General features: G+C 40.5%; 1 protein-coding gene across 50 annotated transcripts in view; it reads left to right on the forward strand.

Moving 5' to 3' along the window:
* Positions 1–18938, forward strand: part of EPB41 (erythrocyte membrane protein band 4.1) — a 137323-nt gene extending 118385 nt beyond the window's left edge. For 30 of the 50 annotated variants that reach the window (XM_083750663.1, XM_083750656.1, XM_083750639.1 and 27 more), the window contains 4 exons: positions 5900–6001; positions 11808–11888; positions 12432–12556; positions 13941–18938. In XM_083750663.1, coding sequence (XP_083606789.1) covers positions 5900–6001; positions 11808–11888; positions 12432–12527 — 279 coding nt within the window. In that variant the 3' untranslated portion in view covers positions 12528–12556; positions 13941–18938. The remainder of the gene's footprint in view (positions 1–5899; positions 6002–11807; positions 11889–12431; positions 12557–13940) is intronic. The other 20 variants (XM_083750643.1, XM_083750651.1, XM_083750659.1 and 17 more) reach the window with 1 other exon arrangement.
* Positions 18939–21810: the final 2872 nt, after the last annotated feature.

The raw sequence follows: 21810 nt of genomic DNA on the forward strand, positions 1-21810 counted from the left end.
AAATTTGATTTCAATGGGACAAGCTTACCTGAGAGGAGCTTCACAGGTTTAAATTGTTGTGAGAAATACCACTGTTGACACCAGTGCTTTCTGCACTAAACACAAACATAAATACATATCTGGGAAGTCTGATCGGGCTTGAGTTTTCAGACTTTTGTACATATATGTATGGCATCTAGGCTTTCCCTCTTTGCTGCGGAAAAGAGTGGTGTAATGCTGTTTCCCCCCTGCATCGATCACAATGAGTAGAGCTTCCCAAACTATATGAGAATTCTGCCCACTGTGCTTGCACAATAGCCACAAAACTCATGGAAGGCACAAAGAAAGGGAAGAAATGTGCGTTAATAGGGGAGGCTGCAGTGGTCAAAGACACCTATTTGAACCTGAACCTTTAGATTGAACTTGAACCTTTAGACCTTTACAATCTTTACATCAATTTTAAAACATATTACATTAATTCCAAAGCAAGATTGCACCCCGAATAAAACTTTCTAGAAGTTTTGATACTCCAACTTTAGGAGAAATTTCCCTTTAGGAGAAATTTAATGAGGGAGATACTTCCTACCCAGTGGATATTGACTTTCTGGGGAGAAGTATCAAAACTGAAAGTAGCTTGTGGCTTCTGAGCATGTAGTTTTCATCCTCATGCATTCATTATAACTTGTGTGAGCATATATATGCCAAGTTTTGTGTCTGTTTTGCTTTCCCTATACAGTCATACCTCGTGTTGCTTTAGGTCATGTTGCGTCTTTTTGGCTTGCGAACGCGGCAAACCCGGAAGTGTATACTTCCGGGTTTCGACGCATGCACAGAAGCATTCTTCGCGCTTCACACATGCCTAGGAGCGCTCTATTGTGCTCTTCGCTTGCTTAGAAGCGCCGCTCTAGTTGCGGACTTTTCAGGGTACGAACGGCACCCCAGAACGGATCGTGTCTGCAACTAGAGGTACCACTGTATACAATACCATGTTCCCCAAAGTAAACTAGTATCAGTGTCAGAATTCACTCTGACAAGGCTTCATGTTTTCTGCAGGCCACAATGAAGTGTGTAATGCACCTCCTTGTCAGTTTTTGATGGAAGTTTTGATTTATTGCTACCCAAGGCTGTAGAGAAGATCTGAGTCCTATGACCAGCTCACTTTAACCCTGCCACCTAGGGCAGGCTAATAAGACTCAGATTATTGTATCACTGTGGGAAAGTGTTCCAATTTGAAAAGTCCCTGAATGGGGGCGGGGGGGGGGGACCTACCAACTTGGACTGAGCAGTACTGACAGGTTGATTGAGTGGTTGGTGGTGGCAGAGTTGCAGGAACTCTTAGGAGAAACCAATTTGAAAGAGTCAGTCCAGTTGGTTCAGGGCAGATTTGGGGATTTCAGCCTCTTTTGTTGCCTCTCATGGATTATCTGAAAGGGAAAGTGTGGTCCGGCACATTCTTTTTGATGTTCCATACAATAGACCATCATATCCTTTGGGGGCAGCTTAATCAGTTAGGAGTTGGAGGCACTGCTCTGGAGTTGATCTTCTCCTACATGATTGGTCAGAATTGGAAGATAGCAGTGGGTGACTGTTGCTCAACCCTTTGGGGATTTATATTGTGGCATAGCAAAAAGTTCCATCTGTGATCTCTTCCGTTTTTTAGTATCTATACACAGATACTTCAGCCAATCATTCAGCAGCTTTGGAGTATCTTAAGTATGACACCCTGCTTTATCCCCCCCCGCCCCTCGAATCCAGGAGTAGCCAGGTCTTCCCTGTTCATCTTAATGAACCAGCCTGTACTGGGTTAGAGAGTTATTCATGAGGCTTAGAGTAGCAAATATCCAGCATAGGAATGCTACTTAACCTTGCCTTGCTCCTTGATCTCAGGTGGCAGTCATGATGAGGAACACTCTTTTTAATCATTAAGCTTGGTGAGCTGACTACACCCATTTTTCTCTTACAAGGATTTTACTTCAGTCTCCATGCTTTGTTCCCATTTAGATTATTGCAATGTGCTTACTTATCGCTGCCTTTTGAAGTCTGGTTGGAATTCAGCTGGCACTGAATGTGGTTGCTTCCATATTAAACGAGGGAGGCCCCAGACAGTGTAGAACTCCAGTCCTGGCTTCACAGCATGGATTGCCTATTTGTTTCAGGCCAGTTCAGCATGTTGGTTCTGACTTTTAGAGCCTTCATGCTTTAGGAACTAATTTCTCTAATGTATTTCTCTAATCTCTGCATTCCACCTGCTAAAATAAGGTTAGCAACAACACAGGGTAAGGCTTTCTCAGTGGCAACGTTTTCTGTATGGAATACACTTCTTCAGAAGAACTGCTTGGATCTATCCTTTTTATTTTTCTGTCTGCATGTTAAAAAACGTTTTTCATTTTTAAATGCATTTCCCATTTGGCTGGTGAATGTAGTATGCAACATTTTTTCCCTCTTGGGGTTTCTTTAGGAGGAATGTTGGGATATGAATTTAATTTTTTTTAATTGGCCCTTTTTAGTTTTAATGCTTTTGAACTTTTGAGTGAAACATTTTGGTAGTGCCTTTTGACAGAGAATGGCGTTTATCACCTGGCACATGTCCAAATTCTGTTCCTAAATAGCTGGTATAGAGCTTAGCTATCCACTACATGTTTTAAAATTATCTGCATTTGTAGAGGTTGATATGTTTTGAATATAGCTTCACATTATAAAAATCCCTCTCAACTTCATGTATAAGTAGGTTTTGGTCAGCTCTGGCATGGAGGTTTGCTGGCTGAGTTAAAATAATTTTTGTGCTATTTTGTGCCAACCATACAAGGAATAGCCACACATTCTAGAGCTGACTCCACCTGAGAGATGCTTAAAATGTCCTCATCACATTTGAATATGTTGAAACCTTGGAAATTCTGTGGTATCTGTTGGATGCTGCTTCCACCTAGTGGACACTCTGAAGGTATTGCATTTGATATTTCAGTAAGTTTCACAAACTTTTGTAAAATATTAATTAATATGTAATTCTAACGAACAAGTACATGAGCAGATATCTCACTGTGGCACAATTATGTTTAAAGGCAGACTAAGAAATATTGGTGTTGTTCTTCCAGTCTGAGATGGCAAACCAGGGGAAACATCCATTTGCTGAAGGAACCTGTGCATGGCTAATTTTTTCAGTCTAATCTGTCATGGTGACCCTTGGAAGTTTTTTTTATTGTTAGACTACACATAAACACGTACACACACTATCAAGGTCATTGTTTGTAGTTAGTTTTTACTAAAGAAAAAAAAAGAGCTCTCTTTTTTAGCATAGGAACAAACACCTGGGTTCTTAAAGCTTTCTTTCCCCCTTCAAAAAGAGGTAACCACCTGCTCCAACACATACTATGGCTATCCTCTCTGAGCCAAGTCTCCTCTTTTACATCATTATGTTTGTGTGGCTATCCAACTCCAGAAGCAGGATTGAGGCTCAAGCTACCATTGTGGCAACAAGGAAGTAACACTGAGGGTGCTACAAGTTTTGTCAAACAGCTCACTAACCAGATTCTGAGGAAACAAAGCATTATTGTTCAGCAGGTATTAAACCTTGGTGTTGAATTAAGATGTAGGGTTTTTTTTAGTTTGTTTCTTCACAGCAGCATCACTGTTTGGATGGGGCTTAGATGTTCTGACACATTAGGCACATATAAGTTTTGATGCACCTTGCTCTGGGTAAGCTTTCTTTGTACCTAAAAATGGTTGAAATGTTGCTCTGTGCTACCAAAACATATTCATTGTAGTTATCTAGCCCTTTTTGTTGAAAGACTAGTTCACTTTGGAAATGAGACTGGAAAGTGTGCTTTCTCTGGGGACTTTTTGTATCACATTACCTGAGGACTAAGAGAAAGGGCAAAAGATAGTGGCAAAAACCTGGAGAAATTCTTACCTTAGCAGTTTTGTCCAGTTCCTAACCCATGCAACATGGAAAGCATAGTATCTGAATTAGAGACCAGAGCTGACAATGGGTTATATTGTTGTACCAGACATTTTGCTCCCTGTCCCAGTTAGCTGAGCTGAACTCAAAAGTATGATGATGAGGACATTCAGGCTTATCGCTTGCTGGCGGTCTTCATGGCCAGCTGCCATGGATTTAGCTATTGTCTGTGCAACAGGTCCAATATGAAAAGTAATTCACTTCATTGTTGAATCTTGGACAGCTTGCCGCCACCTGAGTAAAGGTGGCCCCATTTGGATTTGTCTGGACCTGGAAGTATTCAGTATCACCCAGTGGCAAATGCCCCATTTTGGGGCAAGCTGCTCAAGAGGATGCTGCTGGTGGTCCAGCTTCAGGCATCTTCGGAAGAGACTGAATATCTGGATACATTTCTGTCCAGCTTCTGGCCTGGTCATGGCAATGAAACTGCCTTGCTTGCCCTGGTTGATGACACTTGTTGGAAGATAGATGGGCAGCGGGGAAGTATGGCCCTTCTTGTTCTCCTTCAGTTCTCAGTGGCTTTCCATACCATTGATCATGCTGTCTTTCTGTAATGGCTCAAGGCGGGTGGGGGCACTATACTTTTGTGGTTCTGCTCCTACCTACAGGGTTGTTTCCAGAAAGTAGTCATGGGGGACACTTTTCAGTGCCATGGGAGCTTTCCTGTGGTGTCCTGCAGGGTTCTGTCTTATTTAAGATCTCAGTGAAGCTGCTGGGAGTTGTCATCAGGAGTTGTGGAGTGAATTGCCCTCAATATGTAGATGGCACAGAGCTCTCTCTCTCACACACACCTGAATCAAAGGAGGCAGCTGAGGTGCTAGACAAGTGTTTGTGGGGTGTGACAGGCTGAGTGGGGGCCAACAAATTGAACAAATTAAAAGTGAATCCTGAAAAGAGAGGTGTTATGAGTTCCAAGTTCTTGAACCTAGGTGGTGGGAAAACTTCCACTTCTAGATGGGATTGCACTACTAGGAGCAGGTTCATAGCTTGCAGGTTCTGCTGGATTCAACAAAGGCCCGGGTGGCCTTTGCGGCTAGGAGTTCCAGCTACGTTTGCTTCTGCAGCTAGGGCCCCTTTTAGATAGAGTTTACTTGACTACAGTATTCTGTGCTCTGGTTGCTTCTGGATTATTGCAATGAGTTCTACATAGGGCTGCCTGTGAAGATGACTTGGAAACTTCAGCTGGTCTAAAATGCAGCAGCCAGTTTATTCGCTGTGGTTGCCTTTGGAACTCATATAAACCCCTGCTGTAAAACAGCTGCACTGCTTTCCAGTTTGTTTCTGGATTCAATTCAGGATGCCCACACCAGTGTTTAGAGCCCTAAACACCTTAACCCCCAAATATCTGAGAGACAACCTCCTTCCCTACAGACCCTGTTGGGGGTTAAGATCTTCAGAGCGTGCTGGTAGTTCCACCATCCATGGAAGTTTGTGGGGGTGACCTGAAAGAGAGCATTCTCTGCAGCGGCCCCTAAGCTGTGGAATTCCCTTCTCCCAGAGATGTTTCATTTGGTGAAAGGTGAAGATGCACCCCGTTGCCCTCACCTTTGACAGCTGAGACATGTGTTTTCAGGACCCACCTGATTCCTGTGGCTGCATTTGGTTCTAACTGTTTTTAATACCAAATTTTTAATTCTTGTGATTTGCTGGTGAATAAGTCCTCCTCCTGATCCCACAGAAGGCAGAAAGGAGAGCGTGGAAACCCAATGCTTCTTCACTAAGGCTTGCCATATCTAATTCATGTAGTGCTAAATTATGGTTTAATGTTTTGTGTGAAGACAACCATTAGTTGCAATCCTGTGCCACATTTGATGCAGATTTGATTAGTAACATTAAATTATTGCAAATTTACCAACAGCCTTCTGGCTCATGACACTTTGCCGTTATAGCCTTCTCTGCTGAACAAACAACTCTCTCTAGGTGAGCAAGGAGATAATTTATACTTGTTATGTATCTCTGCCATAGACTGATGATGGCAGTGGGGATTTAGACCCTGGAGTTCTGCTAAGTGCTCAGACCATCACTTCAGAGACCACCAGCAGCACTACCACTACCCAGATTACAAAGGTAAAATACAATAGTCTCAAGTGTGTGACCTCACTGATAAGCTATTTGCGTTGACAGGGAATGAGTTGTACCAACTCTAGTCTCTGTCTGTCTTTGGGTGACCCCTCTCTAATGGGATTGGCAGTTTGTGGCACATCAGAGTTTTACTGACTCTAGGGCTTGTGTCTGCTTCCTTTTACTTGTCTTGTCAGTACTCTAGATGTGACACAGTCACCACTGATGCTTCACTTGAAGGTTTCAATCTAGGACAAATGGTATTCAGAATACTGTTGAACAGGATTTCCCCTACCATTTTCAGCTTCTTTCCAATGGTATGGAAAGAAGCTGATGGGAACGAATCTCATTAAACATACATAACGTACCTTTTCCCCTAACGTGGAACTCAAGGCAGCATACATACTGTCCTCAGATGGTCTCCTATCCAGACACTGACCAGACCCACCTGGATCTTTCTAGCTTGGAGAAATTCATACTAACCCCACTTTGAACATCTTTCAACACGGATGTCTTTTCCCAAGCTAGGTACACAGGTGTTTCCAATTTGGGAGCTATTCACAGGAGGTTCAATGTTGTTAAAGTAATAAGTGGGTAGCTACCCTGAGAAGAGACCATTAGCTAGCATTATCTGGGACACAGGATTCATTTGAAATAACCAATAGAGCAAGCTCAGCACACTGTTGCTGGCAAAAGAAATGGTGTTTAGCCGTATGTGTCTAGCATATTCTCTCTGCTGGGGCTAGCCTACATTAAAGGACCCATTATGTTTTAGAAATCAAGGTCAGAGATTGCTGAGAAACACAAATTGCCACTAGAGATTGCCAAGAAGCACAGATTACTACTGACCTTTGTACACTAGATGATAGTACTAAAACAGAAAGCCATCTCCAATACCAAGTCATTCTAAAGCACAACAAATATATTTAGAACAAAAAAAATTCTTGGTATGAGCTTTCGTGTACATGCACACTTCTTCAGATACACTGAAACAGAAGTTTCCAGACCCTTCTATATAGTGAGACGGTGGGGAGGGGTATTACTCAGAAGGGTGGTGGGAATGGGTGGTTGGCAGATAGCTGTGATGAGCCTGTTGACGACTCTTAACGACTGCAATAGGTCTTACAGGGAGAAGCAAGGGGTGAAAAGGTGAAAAATGGCTTTGTCATGTATAATGAGATAAGAATCCAAGGTCTTTGTTCAGGCCAGGTTTCTCCATGGTTTTAAGTTTGGTGATAAGTTGTAATTCAGCAGCTTCTCTTTCCAGTCTATTACTCTCACCTAAGAGATCTACAGCAAACCTTTTTAGAACTAAAATACCCAACAGATGAAGTTAGACAACAGATCAACAGAGCCAGACTGATACCCAGAGAGAACTTGCTGCAAGACAGACCCAAAAAAGAAAATAACAGAACACCTCTAGTCATCACATACAGCTCCCAAGTTAAAACAGTACAACGCATCATCAGAGATCTACAACCTCTCCTGGACAATGACAGTTCTCTTTCTCAAGCTCTGGGAGGAAGACCTTTCATTGCCTACAGACAGCCACCCAGTCTTAAACAACTCCTCAACTTATCACCAAACTTAAAACCATGGAGAAACCTGGCCTGAACAAAGACCTTGGATTCTTATCTCATTATACATGACAAAGCCATTTTTCACCTTTTCACCCCTTGCTTCTCCCTGTAAGACCTATTGCAGTCGTTAAGAGTCGTCAACAGGCTCATCACAGCTATCTGCCAACCACCCATTCCCACCACCCTTCTGAGTAATACCCCTCCCCACCTTCTCACTATATAGAAGGGTCTGGAAACTTCTGTTTCAGTGTATCTGAAGAAGTGTGCATGCACACGAAAGCTCATACCAAGAACTGACTTAGTTGGTCTTTAAGGTGCTACTGGAAGGAATTTTTTTTGTTTTGACTATGGCAGACCAACACGGCTACCTATCTGTAACTAAATATATTTAGATAAGGCTTCAGTCATTATGTGGTCCCCCCCATAGAAGCTGCTTCACTTTGCTTCCATACTCCACGGTCCCTCAAGATGGCTGTAATACTGGAATGTTCATATGGTTCAACCAACCTGATTGTGTTAACGAGTCTATATGGATTTCAGATGACTAATGTGGAAAGTGGCTTTCAAACATTGTAGCTATTAGGTACAGTGATACCACGTGGAAATAATTCCAGATAGTCTTCACAATATGTGGCAAGCTTTACTGCTTGGTGGAGATCTCTCCAGATGCATCACTTGTGAAAATTTGTGGCAGAAAAATATATATGCCACGTGTGTTGCAATACAGTTGACCCAAACGAACATGTAGTAGAGCAGCCAAATACAAGATAGTCATTATTTTTACCTCTTGTTTGCAGATGCGCTCTCCTCCAGCACCAATGTTACTGCTACTTGTTAGAAAAGCACCAAAGTTGAGGGCATCAAAGCTGCAGTAAGCTTTTTCTTGAAGGCAGCCACCAGAAAGAATTCAAAGGCAGCTTTGTTTAAAGGAAATGTATTAGTCAAGGAAGCTAAAAGACCTCTCTGTTTTGAGGGATGATGTGACTGACAGTTCAATGGTTCCCTAATCTCAGTTATCCTCAATCCCATTAACTTGACCCTGGAAGGGAAATCCTGGTCCATGTTCCAGAAAGAATGCTTTAATGTTCATTGTCACCATCCTGTACATTACTCATTCTAGAATAGTTGCCACTCTTGCAACTTAAGTGATGTCCACAATCTTTATGAGTATGAAGGCTGGTTTCACTTAGAGAAGTATCACCACCCCACTTCTCTGACATTATTTGCCCAGAACCCTGTGGATTCAGCCAGCTCTTTACTTCTAATTAGGTTTAACTGAGTAATTGCCTCTACCTTTATACCATTGCTCTTTGGTAGGGCAAGTTCACATATTACTTAAGGGAAGGGGCAGGAATAACATAATGAGCACCATTCTTTCCTAAGGCTTGAAAACATGTGAACCAGTAAAGTGAAAAAGGTCTTTTGTTTCAAGTTCCTTTGAGTTAATGAATAGTCTAACTTCTCTTTTCCTTGTCATTGATGTTGCCATCATTTTTCTTTATAAAGGTTTTTCTTATTTTGGCTCATCTAATCTTTCCTGCTCTCAGTGCAAGATCTAAGTGCTGTTCTGACCATTCATACTTGAAGATATGTGTCTAAATGGAAATTCCTCCATCTCTTTTTTGCATTCAGCCGAGAAAATTTCTGAAACAATTTTATTTTGGTCTCTTAGGGAACCCCTCACTGGACAACCTCTCCAATAATAGGAAGATAAGCAACTGTTTGTGTTACTTAGCTTAAAAGAGGATTCCATAAACACTGTTGGATTAAAGGATGGCTTTCTCCACAGTTTATCCTCCAAAGTACTGGATATTTATAGGTCCATGTCTTCCTCCTAAGGGGAATTTATATTTAATGTTTAGGTGTTGCATGGTTTCACTTAATAATGGAGAAGTATTCTTGTGTTAACACAGATAAAGGCATTTCAGCATGTTTATTATTATTATTAATAATAATAATAATAATACCCCACCTATCTGAGCATCTTCCAACATTTAAAAACATAATAAAACATCAACCATTAATAGCAACAATCTGATCCAATATTAAAAAGACACAACAACTTTTAAATTAAACAACTTATATCAAAAAAGCAATATTCAATCATCCATTGAAATCTAATAGTAAACAGTAAAATTAAGCATCAGCATATAATAAAAGTTTATGCTTACCAATTACAATAAAGAATTACTAATCTATAATCAATAAAATAGCAAATCACAGTGCATAAAATACCACAAAACATACAAAAATACATTAAAAGGATCAAATTGATACACAATCTAAGGTTTTCTAGGCTCCATTTCATTTGGACTAACAGAGTGAGAAGGCGAATAAATTCGCCAGTAGGTTAGGATGATGAGATTATGAAGGAATTGTGCTGTTAAGCATTTCTGTTCATCTTCCACAGCATTCCTTCAATGACTAGGTTTGTCGCTTATACACCTTTACCTCTCTTTGTTTTTGTACCAGTTCTCCTCGTGTATAAGCAGTGTGTGTTTGAATCTAAGAGTTTTCTGCTAGCATGAATTTGGTTGAAAGTGGAACTGTGACTTTCAGTCAAGTAGATAAAGTTTATTTTTAAAAAGGACTAAAGACGCATCTCAATCATTCAGTGGATTTTTAAAAGTATCATTTTTAATACAAGTACTTGTATTTGCAAGCACCATCTTAAGGTGAATTCCCCTCTTCTTTCTCAATCAGGAATTGATGCTTGCTGTAACAGTATCTAAAAGAAAGATTGCAGAATCTAAAAACAAAATATGTTTTTAAAACATGTTTTTTCATAAAAACTGTTGCTTTTATTCATATGTATGTGTAGTCAAACAACTAAAACACATACAATGAATCCACTATGATTTCTCTAATTGGGTGGTAGTCTGAGTAGAAAGGCAAATGTTAGTAGGACTGTTTCGGATGTTACTTTCCCCCCATGTAGATGTGAGCATTCATCCTATCAGACCATAGGACAAAACCTTTTTTTCTAGTTTCTTTTTTTTGTACTTGCTCTTTGTCTTTCCTCTCCCTTTCTGTTTCTCTTAATGTGGAACTAGCTTTTTATGCAAAAACTGAATAGGGAAAGGAGGAAACAAAGATGTATATCTTTACAATGACTAAAAAGATCAGTTATTAAGTGGACACACAAAATTTGTGTCTGATATAGGTCTGCAAGATCTAAGTGCGGTTCTAACTATTCATACATTGAAGATACGTGTCTATATGGAAATTAATCCATTTCTTTTTCTTTCTTTTATTGCATTGTTAGGATGTCAGCAGAGAAAAGTAATTTCTGAAACAATTTTATTTTGATGTCCTTTATGTATTATTATGAGTCCTGTAGTCTGCTTTTCTTAGGAGCCAGTATAGTCCTGAATGTTAGCTTTGGATCAAAGGAGTCTAACCCAGGCTAGAGTGGAATCTAACATGTCTCCATTTCAGATCCCTGTTTTGAAAAAAAGGAGATAGTGTCCCTGAGAGTTTGGTCACTATTGTGGGTTTGAACAAGCTAAGAATTGTGTAAAACGCAGCTACCATTGAGAGCCATATAAGCACAACAAACCTGTGATAGCAGTTATCACACACTCCATTCACATTTCTCACTATGGCCTGATTCACATGTCTTGCTAAGCTAAACCATGGCTTAGCATAAGCATGTGGACTTCTGGGAAGGAAATTGCAGCTTCTTTGCTCCTTCTCAGCCATTCTGCTGCTGTGCTGAGTTGAGCCGAGTGACAGCTTGGTATAGAGTATCATTGGAAATTGGGATTGTGGTTTATGTCTCTTCAAACTAAGCATGAGCTGTAACCAATGCTTGTCCTATTGCTTATGGCTCATGGTTTGCCTGGAAGAGTTAAGCCACGAGCCAGGGTTCAGATGACACTAAACCAAACCATGGCTTAGCTCAGCACAGTTCATCAGCAGAATGACCAGGAAGGAGGGAAACAACTGCAGTCTCTTCTCCAGGAGCCCCTGTTCTCCTATGTTCACCATGATGTGCAAACCAGGCCTGTGACAGCAGTAGGAAAATCATTTGCATATCTATTAAGCTTACAATCATAGGAATTTGGTTGTCAAAGAGTGATATGCATCTAATCTAGATGTAATTATGAACCATTCCTGCTGACTTGACCTTTTGGTTGCTCTGATTGATTAACTAGGCTTGTTTTTATCTTTAAAACTATTTTTTTAACACTTTGGCATTGTTGCATTGTAAGCTGTTTGTTCTCTCGTAGACTGTGAAAGGTGGAATTTCAGAAACACGAATTGAAAAAAGAATTGTCATCACAGGAGATGCAGACATTGATCATGATCAAGTAAGACTTTTAGTTTACTGACTATTCTGAGTATGTGCACATTGTTTCTGGCACTTTTATCAATGGAGCAGTTGGCGGATCAAATATGCAAGATATATTGCATGACCTTTGGGGTCTCCAGAGGGATTTGAAAGTTCACCCATGATAAGATTCTAGCCAAATTCTGAACTCTACCAACCTTTATTGCATAGCTTTCATCCTGTACTGAAGAGACACTGCATTACCCTGGCCTTTGACATCTGAAATACATTTTAAGACCTTCCCTAATTTTTTGTATTGTAAACTGTTTTAACTGGTTTAAATATCATATTTTTATATTGAAAGCTGCCCTGTGACCTTGCGGTGGGTCAGAAAAAGAACCCAATAAATAAGCAACAACCGTGTTGCCCTAAATTGATCCAAAAATTTTTCCTTAATGATAGGTTGCAAGCCTTCATTACTATATGGAAATTAGTTGGTAAAGTTAGATCGTGATAGGAAGCAAAATGTTGTTGCCCTAAACTCGATTCAAGATAGTTTGTTCTTTGTGGAATCTTTCTTCAGGTTCTGGTACAGGCCATCAGAGAAGCAAAGGAGCAACACCCAGACATGTCTGTGACCAAGGTGGTTGTCCACCAGGAGACTGAGATTGCAGAATAAATAGCAAGACCAGCTATATATATTATCAGGTAGTTTTCTTTTTTTCCTTTTTTGTTTTTTATTAGCACTGCTACATCTTGAAGCATGGCAAGGTTTTCACCTAAGTCACAACTGAAGGTTGTTTATTTCTAGCAGTTTTCAAGGAAAGCCTTTTCAAAACTTGTGCTTGGTATATTTTGACTCTGTCCTTGCAGGACTTTTAACAGGGAAGGCTCAGCAGCTGGTAGATGAGGGGCCAGGTCTGGACTTTTAATTCCTGTTTCGTAGGTCAACACTCCAGCCCCAATATATGACAAAGTGCTTCCATGTGCAAGAGGTCAGCCTGGCTCTGGTTGTAACTTTTCAAATCTGCTTGAAAGTTAGCTGCCACTAAGACTAGAGCAATGACACTAAATGCGTAGACTTAAATAGGCTGGGCCTGCACAACATAAAGCCCACAGGGACAATGTGTAACTTCAGCTTTTGTAGCCTTCTAGGGCTTGCTCTCAAACCATTACGTGTGGCCCATAAGCCATAAAGTGACTAAGTGAAGGATTTGCTTAAAGAGCTCATGTGCTGTTACAGTTGTTGCTAGAAGAAGTTCACAGGATCAGAGGTCTGTCCCACAATTGCCGTGACATTGCAACGGATGCTAATGAAAGTTCCACTTCCTTCTTCATATGCTGTCATGTATCTTTTAAATACATCACAAGTGTCTGCATTTTATTACCATGGATAGTTAATATGGTATGAGTGCATGGGCAGTTAATGGACCTCACAGTTGTTTGAGTTTGCAGTCTTGCTGTAGACTTAACTGCGATTTTGTGTGCCTCTTGCAAGCTAACTGCTTTTTGTGGAACTGAACTCTGAACTCCCTTAGTCCACAAACAGTCACATACCACCCACATGTAATTTTGAACCTCCATGCTTGGTAGTTGGATCCTGAATTTAGGAGGGAGAGCCCCATCCTTTTAGCAACCTTTCCAACCTTGGGCTATTCAGTGTGGCGAGAGCCTTCTCCACATGTCTTGACACTGCTTGCTCAGGTGATGCACTGGGTGTTCCCCTTATGTGCTGGGTACATTGCCAACATTCAAAGAATGTTAACTTGAGAACTGCACAGCTTTGCCAACTTTATTCCACCAGTGAAATTCAGTTTACTCTTGTCTAGTCACTTTTGATTGGCTGCAGCAGAGCTTATTAAATCTGAGAGAACAGGAACTAGGCACTTGTAGAAAGAGGCCTCCTAATGCTACATATTCACAGAGCAGAATGCTCAGGTTTGAGGTATGCATTAATACACCCAAAAAGGTGTGTGCATGTGTGCACATGGCGATGGGCAGGAAGATACAGACAATTTACCAGCAGATGTTTCAGAATTTCAGACTTGTTTTCTACTGATTGGTAATTTAGCATAAATTTGTGTTTCCCTAGGCGATGTCTGTTTCAGTCTGCGAAGGCCACCCGACATATACCAGCAAAACTGCAAGGAAGCTACCTTGGAGCACCATGACCTCAAACTTGCCAGATTTACTCTCAGTCAAACATTCTATCATTTATTACTAGGAAGTTGTGCTTTTTGATGTTTACTTCGGATTCTCCTTAACACAGTGGATCCTTTTTGATTATCATTTTTATATTGTGACCGACAGTATGCCATACTTTTCACAGTACTGATTTTTTTTTTTTACAGTTTTGCAATCCCCCACCCCACTTTTTGCATTTCCTTTCCCACCACCTTTTCTGGATCTGTATTATGAAGTCAGAGGCCCACACAAGAACATGTAGAGCTTATCGAAAGTGATTGCGTTTGATTGAACTGCATTGCCCTTCCTCCTCCTTTTCCTCCTCAAGCAGTTTGCATTCTCACATAACTTTGAACATGTTATAGTGTGGGGGTCTCACTGACCTAGAAGTGACCCCTCTTGCCTGAGTAGTCAGGAAAACACTTGTGCAATGCTTTGTTTTGGCTCTTGTGGATCTGAGATATATTCAGAGTTTCCTAATCACAGCTATTTTATATATGCCAGGCGCAAATGTGCCTGCCCTCTTTTCCTCTGGATTTTCCTTGCTTTTTGTTGGTTTGTCAGCCCCTTAGATGCTCGAATGTAGCAGGGGGTTGTGGTATTTGCACAGGTATTTCAGTAGTAGTCTAGATTCAGAAATGATGGAAATTGATTCACTTTTATACTGTGAATTCTAGAGGTTTTAATCAATTGTGACAAGGCACCATGTTTTTCCAGCTCTCTCCTTTGTTCTTTTTTGCACTCCTTGGAATACTAAATCTCTTGTAAATTCACTCTCCTATTTCCCCCCTCTTTTTGTTCTCCTTTAAATTAAGCCTATTAGAATTGTGTGTTTAAGAGGTGTGGGCTCTACACGCTATGAAATAGGCTGTAATTTATAACAATAGGATGGGGTGTTCATTTATTTTCTTTTTTCTCCTTCCCAATTGTTTGTGTTTTGATTTTTGTGGTTTTGGTAGCATAGTTTTAAAATCATATTGGTTTTTAAAGCACTATTTAAACTTGGCACACTGGTAACATATCACAGGAAGGGATAAATGAAGCACAAGTCATCCCTTAGAGACAATCCAGCATTCCTAAATCTGTATTCTTTAAGCAGGCAATTACAAAGGCATCATCAGTATTGTAGATTGTTTCCAATGATTGCTGTTAAAAACTAAGCCTGTTCATGTTGCAAGTCACTTAATGCTCCTTATAAGACAATATAATAATTTGTAGTTCTTCTTGTGCACAGTCCATAGAGCATACTACTGTTGCGCCTCCTTCCTTTGAGTCATGGAGGTCATACAAAACTTATTGCATAAGGCTGCTGAAATGAATGGTGGATGCTGCATTGCTACCATGCTAAATGAAATAACAAACCCCAGGATTGGCTGCAGTTCTCAGGATCTTAACCTAGGTGTGTTCTGATTGGCTATCACTAGAGAATGTTGAATGCCATTAAAAAAAGGATCCAAATCAGAACAAGAGCAGATTTAAGTTAGTTTTTCTCTGTGTGGGTTTGTTTCTACCCAAAATAACTCTTCCTCCTTATGACTTTAAAAGTACACTTATAAAACAAATCTCGCGAAAGGTAGTTGGTATCAGTACTCTTAACTGGGAAGCAGTTTCATTTCCTTTAAATGTTTTCCCCATGTAGGAAGATTGAGAGGATTCCAAATTGGGATGCAACATGTTCTTCACAAATAAGATGAACTTCTTCTCCATGCTTAGTTGAAAGATTTCCTTGGCAACACTAAAAACTGCAGGCTTGTTCTTTCCTTCCAGCAGCATGTGAAAGTTCTGTAGAATTATGAGTGATGTTTTTTCTGAGAGGTATGAAGTTGAAATTCTTTTGAGTGCACCACCTAATAGCTAAGGGGCAGGATGAGGGTTGATTCTAGTATTTAAGTGAAGAGGAATGCCTTCTGCTGTTTAAAGAAAGTTTACAGAAAACAAGGAAACACATTGAAAAGAATCTGATTTCATTGAAAACGAGCAGTTGTGTGGAAGATATATTATCATACTGCATGTCTACTTTCCCCCTCAGTTTTGAGTAGGTTTCAATTAAGGAGTTAATACAGTCTTATTTAAAGTTTGAAAGCATTATGGACGTGTAAGAGTTTAGCACTGCTCAATCAGCTTTGCTCCAATGTGCTCTGGGGTCCCATCAGCCACAACAAGCCTTCAGTGGTTGCCATCTGATGCACTTAGCTGTGAGTAAAGCCCAACTGGAAACAATAGACTTCCTTCCAAGTGAACAAACTCGGGCTGTAACACTATTTGTGGGTTTCTATATGCCCTTCTCTTTACAAATAGAACTAATGGGCTACCTTCCTAAAAATCTTAGACTGAACTTTTAAAAATCAAAATAAAAAATCAACCCATAGCACTTGAAAATGTATTTATTGTGGAAGACAATTTTGGTTGTGTCACTTTCTCTAGTGCATAATTCTTCTGCAGCTTCCTTTTCCTCTGCTATTAAAAGCATTAAGCACCAGCTATAAAATAGTTCCATAATTCTAATCTCAAATCTCGAACCTTACTACAATTGCAGCACTGTTACACATTTATTAATGGAATTATTGCTTTTTCAAAATGTTATTTGAAGGTATGTCTTGTCCTTTGAGCTGTCACTCAGCATGATTTTTAACTTTTTGTATCCTGTGGCTAACTAGCTGGTGAAGTCCTGTTCTATTTTAAAACTCTACTTTCAGACACTTCTTTTGCATGAAGTTTGGATTTCCCATTAAACAGGAATTTACTCTTATCTAATCAGGGGCATGCTTCTCAGATTGTCCCTTCTCCTGACCACTGACCTACCTATTGCTTTTCCAGTATATTGCTTTTCCTGCCTTGTGTGCAGGAACCTCATCCAGCAGATATGTTGCCCCTCCCCACCGGTTTTGCGCATAAGGTGTGTTTAAGTGGGGGTGATTCCGACTTTCCATACACCCCAATTCTCTCCTGTCCTATATGGACATCTGATGTTAGCTTCTTTTGCACATCCCCGTCTTCCCCTTCAGGGTGCAAATATTTAGCGTTGCTTAAAAATCCACTCAAATCTCAATCATTCAGAATCACAAGGGAAGAAAGCAAGTGTGAGAAACAATCCTGGGAGGAGACAATATAAATGCAACTGGGCCGACAGGTAAATTGCTAAGTAAATAACTCATTGAGGGTCACCCAAGTTTCTTTTTGAAATAGTTTTTTTAACCCATCACAGACCTTCTTGGTAAAAGCCTAAGGCATTTAGGACTAACAGCCTTAGGTGATGGAAGTTGGTCTTGCTTTGTCTGATGACTAGTAAGCTTTTCGTTTCCAACAGAAGATCCCCTACCTTCCTTTAGGTTCATTCAAAACTGTACGTACTCTGCGCAAAACAGAAGAAAAAAGTCTGCACTGAAGTAACCCAATTCTGTGGCAAGAAATGCTGAATTCTGCTACTTGTATAAATTATGCAAATCAAGCAGATTCATATTACTTTTGTGCCATGTATTTTGCTATTTACTCCCACGCTATCATTTCTGCTTCTGATCATTGTAGGGAGAGAAGCACAATGCTTTTACAAGGTACTCCCTTCAACAATTCCCCCGGTTTCTAGATTTCAGCAGACATCACCTGTACACTTGTAAACTTAGCGTTCATAAGTACAGAAGCTTGCTTTTTTAAAAAATACATTATTATTGGGCTTCTTAGAAAGCTAAATCACAACATAACCCCCCCCCCCCAGCCTTCAATATGGTCCCTTTGCTATAGGGAACACTTTTCCTTAGCATATGGGCTTAAAAATAGCCACTGACATGGTTACCTGTGGTAAGGAAGGAACACCAGGCAATAGACAAAGTTGGTTCTTTTCCATTTCAGGCTGCTTATGTGCCATAAGTAACCCACATATGCATGGGCAAATAGACCAGTGGAAACAAAACAAATTTCTTTTGAACTATTTGCTGAGCTGGCTTACCTTTTCAAGCTGGGTGCTGTGAAGGCCACTTTGAACCAGGATGGTTAACTGGTGGCCCTCTAGATGCTGCTGGACTCCAACTCCCATCAGCCCTAGCCAGCAGAGTCAGCGCTCCTGGGAATGGTAGTCCAGCAACTTCTGGAGGGCCACAGGTTCTCTATCCCTCCCTTAGGACTAAGATACCAGAGATGCATCCCTCTGATTTATCTGTCACCAACATGGGGAATTGCTATTTCTTGTGAGTAGGCTTTTGGCACCCTCAAATCCACCACCATCACATTAATTGCCTGTAGAATAAATTTGGTTTCTAGAGGTCTTTGGAATTCCTGGGGGCCAGTGCTACCATTAGGGCAGTAAATGAAATATGGTCTATTTATTTATAATGCTGAGATGGCAATATGTTCCCAGTAACTTCCTCCCTCATCTATGAGATTATCCGGAAACTGTCTTAACTGTATAGTAAATGAAAGCTATTTATGTATGAATGTGTGTACAGAAGGAAGGGCAGCTGGATGGTAATCTATACTGACCAAACTGGGAATAAAAATTGCAGCTTCACTTGCCAGACAGAAGTGGGCAGCCAGCAATTAAAAGTTTTCTGGGTTTTATTTGGGGGAGTGTTCATAAACTGTGCTTTGCCATTTTCCTATAATGGACAATTAAATATTTGTGTTCTGACGGGGTTTTTGTTGTTTTTTTACACACTCAGTCACAAATTATTTCACTGCAGATATGAAGGAGCTTTGTAAAAATTTTAAGACAATGGTGAATTGTATAGAATAGCCGATTATTACTTTCTTTGGGGGTGGGGGATAGGAACAGAGGGGGTGGGGAAGCAAATCTTTATAGCTTAAGTAGCTGTTATTTTGAACTTTTGTAGTCAAAGGGAAAGTAGATGTAGCATTTAGATGTGTTCAATCTTGCTACTTGTATTGCATTTTTTCAATAAATTTTCAAATAAAAGATGGCATTTCTGGTTCTCCTTTGAAGCTCAAGCTCTACTTTTCCAGCACATTCTGAACTCATATATTGTTGCATCTTAATTATTTTATCTGCACATACAACTTGAGCAGGGGGTGTTTGTTGATAGCACTGATATCTCCAATTTCTTGGTCAGCATGGTAGATTTAAGATCTTTCATGGTATAATATATTTATGTTTTAAAATAAATGTTGCTTGGAGACATTTTAGGTAACAAGCAACTAATAATTTTATAAATAATAATAATAAATAAATGAGTAGTACCACTGCATGATGCCACAGGTAGTATCAGTCATCATTTCTGCAGCTGCATAATAATATGAGAAACCTGCTGCTGGATTTGTCCAAAGGCCCATCTTGTCCAGCATCCTGTTCCCACAGTGGCCAACCAGATGACCAGGGGAAACTTGCAAGCGGAACCTGAGCGCAACAGTGCTCTCCCAGTTGCTGCAGTTGAAAATGATTGTTTTAAGAATCTCACCCCCTTTAGCAATCACTGTTGAATGATGTTTCCTGCGCAGACATCAGATTTCATGCATGACCCTGAATGCTGCAGTTTGGTTCAGTGTTATACACAGCAGGGCCACCTGGGGGAGCACACTGCAAAGTTTGGATCTATCAAACAGGATGCTATGGTTCTTTGCAAACCTGGAAAAGTGCACATGTCTCCTCCCCATAGTGTAAAGGGCTCCTCTTGGAGAGCTAAAGCACACCACAATCTAGAGAAACTTCTGTTTTGAAGTCTTTGTTTCCACATTTTGTCTCTGAACTTTTTGGTGATGCTTTGTCAGGCTTTTTCTCCTAGATTCAAGGGGACAGTTGTTAATGCAGCCTGCAAATTATCCTCAGCATCTGGGAGAAATCTACATGGTTCACTGAAGCCACCAAGCACCTGATTCTGAAGCCATCTTTTCTCCCCCTTAACTCAGCAATGTTAATGTTTTTCCTTCATCTCAGCAGGACAGATGTTGAAGAATACTGAAAGAAACAGGGACTGCTTATTTGTCCCATGTCTGGAATGAAAATCAATTCATGCAAAGGGTTTCTTTTGCATTGAAAGGATTGTGGTGAAATAAAGTATTAGCAACACAAAGTAATAATTATGTAAAATATTTAAGGTATGCAGTTTTGGCATAGCAGACTGACAATAGCTTTGGGCAGAAGGTGAACTGCAGCTGAATGAAAATATTGCTGCATGCAATGAATGCAGGATGGAAAGGAAAACAGCACCTTTTTACATATGTACTGAGCAGTGAGTCCGGTCAGACTGAATTTTTGTCATCCAATGAGTCTAGTGTAGGGCAGCCATGTGACTTATGTTATGGAGGTTAGGACCTCTACTTGAAGGGCTGTTTGGTCCAATTCTAATTTTAAATGTAAGGTGGCACTGTGGTCTAAACCACTGAGCCTAGGGCTTGCCGATCAGAAGGTCCATGGTTTGAATCCCCGCGGCGGGGTGAGCTCCTGTTGCTTGGTCCCAGCTCCTGCCAACCTAGCAGTTTGAAAGCACATCAAAGTGCAAGTGCTTAGTCATGCTGGCCACGTGACCCGGAAGCTGTCTGCAGACAAATGCTGGCTCCCTCAGCCAGTAAAGTGAGATGAGCGCTGCAACCCCAGAGTCGTCCACGACTGGACTTAACGGTCAGGGGTACCTTTACCTTAATCTTCAGGGAGATCTGAAGGGGCCTCAAAGTTGCAGCTGGACAACAGACTGCGGAGGTACACAGGCTACCTGGTCACAGTTTTCCCCATTATAGTGAGATGTACTCAATAAAATTATAGCAATTATGTCTACATTTGCATCTTTCCAAATGAATTAGATGGTTTAGTTAACCACCATATTGTTGAGACTGTGCGAGATTAAGGGTGATCCTTCTGAGTATCATTCTATGTGCATCTGAGTCTTGGAATGTGCAGTATTGGTGAAACTGGCAAGACACAATTACTACAGTGGCATAGCCAGCCTCACATAACCAACATGCATGCATCTAATTAATGCATGAAGGGGTTAAAACCATAGAGAAAGCTGTCCTGCCAGATTTAGCTCACCTTGGGAGGGACGAGGTAGCGCAGCACAACAAATGTTGACAAAAATCCTGCCTCTAGATTTTGAGGTGCCGAACACGAATATGACACTGAAAACACAAAATTGGCTACTCATTCTTAGAGATCTGCAATCGTTTATTGTATCATCAAGGATTACATACATACATCATGTACTGTAAAAGCCAAGCCAAGTTTGCAGTCATGTTTGTGATACAGAGACATGTCATCATCCATTTCCTTCCAGTTTTCTGTCCTGACATTCCCAAGGAAGTTAGTTGACACCAGACCAAGCTTTTTTCCTCATCATTCTGAAGCAGGTTGTTGAATATCTCATCTTTGAGGAGCTTGTTGATTTGAGGACCCACAAAAACTCCATTTTAAATTTTCACTTTGCTGAGTCAAGGGAATTTGTCAGCCAGGTACTTGAAAGCTGATCCAGTATGGCCATTGATTTTTAAAAAGTTTTTCACCAGACTGAGTTTGATGTATAGGGGCAATAGTAGGATTTCGTGCATTTCTGCCAGTGCTGGCTGTTGCACATTCTTCTCTCCGACCTTTGGAGGTCAGCATCTTCATGTAGTGCAAAGTCTTTGCTTGGCTGCCCCATTCACATAAAAACAGTGGAACCTCTACTTACAACCATAATCTGTTCTGGAGGTCCGATCATAAGTAGAAATGTACATAAGCAGAAGCGCACTTTTCCATAGAAAGTAACGGAAAAGTTACTTTCCGTTAACCCTAAAACAGCAATTTAACATGGATTTTACTGTCTAACGAGACCATAGATCCATAAAATGAAGGCAATAAT

The sequence above is a fragment of the Podarcis gaigeae genome (genome assembly GCF_964106915.1).
Source record: "Podarcis gaigeae genome assembly, chromosome: 8".
Taxonomy (NCBI): Eukaryota; Metazoa; Chordata; class Lepidosauria; order Squamata; family Lacertidae; genus Podarcis; species Podarcis gaigeae.